The 7677-nt window shown below is 46.7% G+C and overlaps 1 protein-coding gene across 1 annotated transcript; it reads right to left on the reverse strand.

The window, feature by feature from the left end:
• Positions 1 to 1516: 1516 nt before the first annotated feature.
• Positions 1517 to 4096, reverse strand: LOC113925410 (protein phosphatase 1 regulatory subunit 3C-like). The gene is made up of 3 exons (XM_027600068.1): positions 4006 to 4096; positions 3200 to 3361; positions 1517 to 2970 (listed from the first exon to the last, which is right to left on the reverse strand). The coding sequence occupies exons 1-3, from the start codon at positions 4094 to 4096 to the stop codon at positions 2222 to 2224; spliced, it is 1002 nt and encodes a 333-aa protein (XP_027455869.1). The 3' UTR covers positions 1517 to 2221.
• Between the last annotated feature and the right edge of the window lie 3581 nt (positions 4097 to 7677).

Consider the following 7677-nt stretch of genomic DNA (forward strand, 5'->3'; position numbering starts at 1 on the left):
TATGCATGTATTTAATAAAATCATGAATGAACTAGTACTTAATGCATGAAATTTGGTAGATAATACAGGGTGTGTGTGGGAAAGACAGAGAAAGGGGTCACTGAATGGAAAAATTACCTGCATAGGAAAGGTTGTCATAAATTAAACCAGTTTATCTTAGTCTGGACGTTTGAAAGGTCAAGAGTCCTGGGCCACTTTTGTTTTTCTGAGATTATCACTATAAAAAAGAAAAAAACGAATTACAGGATTATATAACTGTGGCATATAGTACATGTGTGTATTTCCAAAAGTCACAATTAAACACTGTTATGCTGTTTATAAGATAAGGCTTTATAAAAATATCAAATATTAATTCCATAGTATACTTTGTGATCTGGCATTGAAACATGTGAAATTCAAAGATGACTAACAAGCTGCATCTCTTTTCAATCCTGCTGGTTGTCTCTGTGGTTGCAGGAGTATAACTATCCTAAGTCTAGATTCCTTAGCACCCCCAAACTGTTAGACCTGACCTATGTGGTCTTCCAAGACTTCCCTTCTCCAGTGGCGGGCCCTGACCTCAACTGTATTTTCTTAGAAGCTCATCAATGAGATTTCAGAAAACCCTAGTTTCATGAGAACTATATTTCAACACATTCTGAGAGTAAGTCACCTTTACAGCTGACTGCTCATTTTTTCTGTTCTTACCAGCTTTAGTTTCAGAGACCGACCCCCAATCCGGACAGCTTACCCAGTGGGGACCACCCACCCTATTCCCCGATCATCTCTTCATGAGTCAAGACTAGAAGCCTGGAGTGGGGGGCGGGGAGGAAACAGTGGCAGTACCTAGCACCCCTTATCAGACGAGGAAGCTGCAGCTGTGTTCTCCCTGTCCTGGAAGCTTGCTTGTTCGGCTCCTTCTATCATTACCCTGTTAACCACCTGGCCGTTTTACACCCAGAGGGAGTTAGCGGGGGGCAGGCCCTCTAAGGGACAAAAATAAATAAAGCGAATGTTGCTTGCTCAACCATTATGATTGCGTGTATTAGCCTACCACAGGCACAAACAAACGTAGCCCAAGAAGTCAAGGATGAGAGGAGATAAAGATTAAAAAACAAAAACAAAAACAACACTTGTTAAAAATTTGTCATCTATGAAGGATAATCTGAGAGAATGAACAGTCTCTGAAAAGAGGTTAAGATCTTCCAAAGGCTAAGGATCTCAGAACATTATAAATTGAAGCTGGGGGCATACCTGGCATGAATACTCATGCATTATTTCAAACCATATGTCTTGAGTGTCTCAGGGGTGGCCAGCCTATGGGCCAGCAAAGTACAGTACATGGTTGGGCCTGCCCCAGCCTTTCCCAGGCTCTGAGGGGAGCAAACAGTTCAATTAGCAGTTTCAGTACAGGGGGATAAATACAACAGGGAAAGTGTGTGTGTGTGGGGGGGGGCAGGGGCAAATAGGAACAAAGGTCTGGCTTCTGGGTGTAGGTAAATTACACTTAAAAGAATGTGCTAAAGAGTTAAAAATATTTGTTTTTTAAGTACATTTATTGGAGGTAGACAGAGTTTTCCCAGACTCTTATCTGCTGGAAGAGGGGGAAAGGTCAGGTGTTGGTGGACAATACAAGATGAACTCCTGAGGATGCTCTAACAAACTTTTTTTTTTTTTTTTTGGCAAAAGTTGAAGAGGCAAGACGACTTTGAGTTACCAGAAAACTAGCCCTTTCTGGATAGAGGGGAAAGTAAAAGCACATTTCTGTGCTGCATCTCTATCTTCAATGTAAAGAGCTCCTCCTGACCTCTGCCACACACCCACCCAGCCCTAAGGGACACTTTCTGCCAGGCCTTTTAAAGATTTACATTTAAAAGCTTTATTTACGTTTCTCCTGTTCCACATTCCAAAGGCTTCCTTCCCTGCGAAGGGTAGAAAGGTGCCATACCGAGCATCTTCAGGAAGGAAATCTCATCCCTTCGGTCAGGAAGTGAGCCTGCCCCCCAGAAAGAAGAATGCAAGGCATTCAAGGCTTGGGCTCCCCCGCCCCCGAGGAGGGGGCGTGGCTGGGAGTTGCCCCATTCCGGTTTTCCCACTATGAATCCGGGAGCAAAAACAGTCTGGGGGAAGCTCCTGGAGAGAGAGGAAACACGGACCACCTGGGCAAGAAAATCAAGCTTTGCCTGTGCAGGAAAAGTAATCCCAGAGGGCTCAGCCTGTGGGCCCTCGAGAGAGTTCAATTTCAGTCTGATGAGCAGGACTGTGAACTGGGCACCACGCAACAGTTCTGTCCTTGATTGTTGTTCCCCGAAAGCTGCTGAGCACACCCTAAAGAGATGCAGAACCGGATGGCGTCCTCAGGGCCCGGGGACTCTAGTGACCTCGCCACCTGGAAGCCGAAGCTGTCAGTCTCGCTTCTGCAAGGACCGGCCGTGTGAACACAGGGCGCTTCTGGAATGCAGCTACGCTCACCACTGTACCACCAACGCTGGGGCGCTTCTTGGAACGAGTCGCTGGCATCAAAGGTCGTGCGCGTCTGCACTGCCTTCTGGAAAGCCAGAGTGCGCGCCGGCACGGGGCCTCGCAGGCAGCGCCCCCGCCCCGCGCTCTGCTCCGGGCACACGCTCCGGCTCTGCTGGCGCCTCCGGAAACCCCGAGTCCGGCCCAGGGGCCAAGAGGCCCGGGGCGCAGAGGGTTGGGGGGGGGCGGGGCGCGGGAAGCTGGACAGGTGACACGAGCCCTCCTCAGAGTCTCCGCCCACAGCATCCTCGAACAGGTGCACAGATGTCAACGAAAGCCCCTTCGTGTCTGCAAACACCACCTGCTTCTTGGGGCCCTGGGGTTTAGGAGGTCGTGCCAGACAGGAGCTTAAGGACCGCAGGGGCCGCAGCTGGGCTCCGCCAGCCCGCAGGAGCTGCTGCGGGGACGGGCTGTGGCTGAGGCAGAGGTGCATGGGGCGGTGCACAGGAGACGGGCCGGCAGCACTGGGACCTTCGACAAGAGGGCAACGATGTTCTGAGGACAGGGCAGAAGGACCTGGCATTCTCCGCTGCAGCCCAGCCTGCCCCTCCTCCCTGCCCCATCGCGCGCTTCTCCTCCCGTGGGGTCCCCTGCCCGCAAATGTCTGACGAAAATGGGTAAAAGGAAGCACAGGCAAGCAGTGGCTGTGGGCTGGGCGGCAACGGGGAGCCTGTCAATTCCTGAAGGCGGGCGCACTTACCCACGCGGCTCCAGGCAGCGGCGCGCGCGGCAGCTCCCCTAGTCTGAGGCCGCTCTCGGCAGCCGGAAGTATTTATGGGCTCCTGACCCCCAGCCGGCCAGCCGCAGCGGGGCGCGGGCACCTGGAGGCAGCCAATCCGAAAGGCCTTTCGCGTCGGAACCACTTGGGGAAGTGAAAGGATGTGACAAGAAGTGTGACTCAGACACTTTGCCCTGGGCCGCCAGCACTCCAGCCTTGACCAGACAGCCCTAGGGGTCACGCTGGGGTTATCTGTGGCTGTGGTCGGGGACGAGGAGGGGCAGGGCAATGACACAGACCCAGGCTTCCAGGGAGGGGAGGGTTTCCCACGCACTGCGGCTCCTTTCTCCAGGGGAGACAGACTTTTCTCGGCCTCTCCCTTGACAGAGTCGGCTTTGGGGCTTTTCCCTGTCCAGTGACCTGCTGCCTACTTTTGGGGCTGATCTTCTCCCCAATCACATTTCGCCACTGCTTTCTTTCTATGTTTCTGTTTCTGTGTTGATTTATTACTTTGTAAGCCGTGTGTGTGTGTGTGTGTGTGTGTGTGTGTGTGTGTGTGTGTGTGTGTGTGTGTGATCCTAAGAGAGAGGAGGGTCCCTGGATGAGGCACTCATTGACCAATATCGCTCCTACAGGGCCTGGGGCTTGGATCTCTGGTTCAGTCAGTTGTGGCCAGAGCGACAGGGTCACAGGGCACAAAGTACCTCCATAAGGAATCCCACCGGGCCGGCGGGCATGGCGCTCCTGCGCCAGATGTGATCAGATTGCCTCAGGGGCTGTGTTCTTACCTCTGGCATCCTTCTCCGAGTCTCTGCTGCAGACCACTGTATTCTCTGTCACTTCAATCGTAAGGCACCCCAAGTCCTCAGCCTTCTGCATTTTTCACCTTAGACCTTTTCCTCCGAGATCCTGATCCAATTCTGACAACTATTCAATGACTTTCATATGCTAACTCACACATCTGGACCTAGCTTAGACCTTTCTCTCATCACACTCCAGGCTCCTAGATGATGGTTCTACTTCTAGATCTGGGCGGTGGTACCAAAGGTGAGCTCCCTGTGTAATTTTCTGTATGTATGTTTTACTTCAATCAATCAAAGGTTTATTTAAAGGAAAATAAAAAAAAAGGGCGCCTGGGTGGCTCAGTCAGTTAAGCGTCTGCCTTCTGCTCAGGTCATGATCCCAGGGTCCCGGGATTGAGTCCCACGACTGGTTCCCTGCTCAGTGGGGCGTCTGCTTGTCCCTCTCCCTCTGCCCCTGCCCCCTGCTCGTGCGCGTGCTCTCTCTTAAAAAAAAAAATAAAGAAAAAAACCAGCAAGGAGGTAAAATTGTTAATTATATAGAGGTTTGGAGATTTTTTTCTTACAAAAATGGCCTCAGAATGAATATATATAAAGGCAATATGAAAAAAAAATAAAGGCAATATGTATTTTACACTTAATATATATACAGCTGTGAACATCTTTTCATATTATAGATGTGGCTTATTTTTCACCTTATGGTGCATGGTATTCTTATCATATGGGTCCACCATACTCTACTATACACATTTAGGTGATTCTAAATATTTTTAAAAGATTATTTAATTTAGAGAGAGAGAGCATGAGCATGAGTAGGGGGAGGGGTAGAGGGAGAGGGAGAGAAGCAGACTCCCCATTGAGCGCAGAGCCTGAGGTAGGGCTCAATCTCACAACCCTGAGATCATGACCTGAGCTGAAACCAAGAGTTGGATGCTTAACCGACTGAGCCACCCAGGCACCCCGTAAGTGAATCTCAAATTTTTTGCCAATAAAATAGTGCAACTAAAACGGTTGGATACTGGGGCACCTGGGTGGCTCAGTCAGTTAAGCGTCTGCCTTTGGCTGGGGTCATGATTTCAGGGTTCTGGGATTGAGCCCCACATTAGGCTCCCTGCTTAGTGGGGAGCCTGCTTCTCCTCTCTCTGCAGCTCCCCCTGCTACTGCTCTCTCTCTGTCAAATAAATAAATAAAATCTTTAAAAAAAAAATGAAGCGACCCCGAAAAACTCTTGCATACATACGTTTGTGTACATGTGTGAGAATTTCTCCATGACAGATATTTAGAATGAGGACTGTTATTTCAAATGGTACCCACATTTAAAACTTTGATGAGTACCACCATATTGCTTCCAGAAAGACTGTGTAAGTTTATAATTTCACCAATAACCTTCAAGAGTTGCCCTATTTCCATAGCTTCACCATCACTAGAATGATCACACTTTAAAATATGTTCCAATATGATAGGTGAAAAACAGTATCTCATGATTTTTTTAAAGATTTTATTTATTTATTTGACAGAGACACAGTGAGAGAAGGAACACAAGTAGGGTGAGTAGGAGAGGGAGAAGCAGGCTTCCGGCACAGCAGGGAGCCCGATGCAGGGCTTGATCCCAGGACCCTGGGATCATGACCTGAGCCGAAGGCAGATGCTTAACGACTGATGCTTAACACCCAGGCACCTCTCTCATGATTGTTTTGATTGTTCCTTTTTTAAATATTTATTTATTTATTTTAGAGAGAGAGAGAGAGAGAGAGAGAGAGAGAAAACGGCAGGGGGGGCGGGGGAGGGGCAGAGGGAGAGAGAGAGAGAATCTTAAGCAGATTCCTTACCCAGAGCAGAGCCCCATGTGGGGCTCAATCTCACGACCCTGAGATCATGACCTGAGTTGTAATCAAGAGTCAGACACTTAACCGACTGAGCCACCCAGGCGCCCCGATTATATTTTTAAATGAAAATGGTATGTAGTATTTTTTTCATATATTTTCTTCCATTTCCATTTTCTTCTCAGCGAGATGCATAATCAAATCTCTTGCCAAGTTTTATAGTAAGCCATTTGTATATTTTTAAATGAAGTAGTAGTTCTTGGGTGGGTTAATAATGTTGGTGCCGTGGGCTACCTTTTTTTTTTAGATTTTATTTATTTGAGAGAGACGGAGATAGTGACAGAGATAGAGAGAGCACGAGGGGGGAGGAGAGGGAGAAGCAGGCTCCCTGCTGAGCAGGGAGTTTGCCGAAATGGGGCTGGATCCCAGGACCCTGAGATCACGACCTGAGCTGAAGGCAGACACTCAATGAGCTAAGCCATCCAGATGCCCCTGTGAGAATTATTCTTAAGCATGTTACTGAAATTTCTAAGGGATGATCCTGGGGGAGGATATATTTTTCATGTTGATTTAGAGTTATATTGTGGGTCACCTTTCCTTTCTTTCTTATGCACCAATACTCTGGATCCCTACAACGTGGTAAAGGATGTGTTAGGTGCTGAGGTACAAAGGTGAACAGAAATGGCAAGGTTGCTGACCACATGGGGTTTAATTTTTAGCATTCAGAAAATATGGTCTTTATTACCTTTATTTGGGGGGAATTTATTGAGATTTTCTTTGTTGGTCAAAATGTGAACAAATTTTCTTAAAAAAAGTGTTTTCTTCTTTTGTTAAAATAAAATTCCCTCAGTTGAATTCAAATTCTGAGAAACGAGTTGTTCAAATCTTCTATGATGATAGTGGTTTTCTCAAATTCATATACTCTCTGATAACTATGCTTTATATTATTGCAATACTATCTTGTTTGGTGCATGAAAACTGAGCACTATTATACCTTCTTAGTGAGTCTATCTTATATCAACGAATGATAACCCTCTTTATCCTATTTAATCTTTTTTGCCTTGCAGTCTACATTGATAATTCTATCTGTACCCCTATTTTGCTTCATTAATATCAGTCTGTTATAGCTGTATTTACTGTTTATTAAATCCACTTTTTTGTTATTTTAAGTGTGAGGTTATTTGGGAGGAACAGAAATAGCTGGACTGTGTTTTTCTATATTTCTCTTCTTTTCCTCTTGCTCTTGGTCCTTTTCAATAAGCTCTAGGTTTCCAATTGACCTACATTGTGTAAGAGTTGGTTTTTCTCCATCCTCATTGTCTTAATGCCAAACATCTAGTTCAACGAGATCCTAGCATTGCTTTCAAAGCTAATGTGGACTGAAAGGTGAGTTTCTGGCCACTATTCAGACCTCCTAATATCAGGATTGTGTGTATTTATCATGTACACCTAAATTTCCCAAATCTGGTAAACACAGAAACACACATGTGCATGCAGGCATGCAAAAGTCGCAAAGATTTTAAAAACCTTCACCCACAAAAAAACATTGAGTTGGAAGAACATATTGAACCAAAGTTAGAAGTGGAAAAGATCTACAACAAGATATGCAACCTTACTACTTAACACAGAACATGGAAATTGGGGAGCTGGGGAGGCGTTTTCTGTAGTGACTCCCATCTGAAGAGCACAAGGCTAGAACATATTTCTGTTGGACAAGTGATGTGGGGTCAAGGAAAGATAACTGGTTTTCTGCGTCAGAGGTGCTAGGTTCGTCTTGGCCAAATCACTTAGTGGTAATTACGAACAGCCATGATAGTCTACAAATGCGATAGGGATC

Source organism: Zalophus californianus, chromosome 2, assembly GCF_009762305.2.
Source record: "Zalophus californianus isolate mZalCal1 chromosome 2, mZalCal1.pri.v2, whole genome shotgun sequence".
NCBI lineage: Eukaryota > Metazoa > Chordata > Mammalia > Carnivora > Otariidae > Zalophus > Zalophus californianus.

Bases quoted from the DNA above. Each gene is read 5' to 3' on its own strand.
- LOC113925410 (XM_027600068.1), bottom strand. From the start codon at position 4,096: ATGCAGAAGGCTGAGGACTTGGGGTGCCTTACGATTGAAGTGACAGAG. The intron at 3,362-4,005 runs GTAAGAACACAG...CACTTCCCCAAG, and splicing joins CTCGGAGAAGGATGCCAGAG to TGGTTCCGACGCGAAAGGCC. The intron at 2,971-3,199 runs GTAAGTGCGCCC...CTCTTGTCGAAG, and splicing joins CGCTGCCTGGAGCCGCGTGG to GTCCCAGTGCTGCCGGCCCG.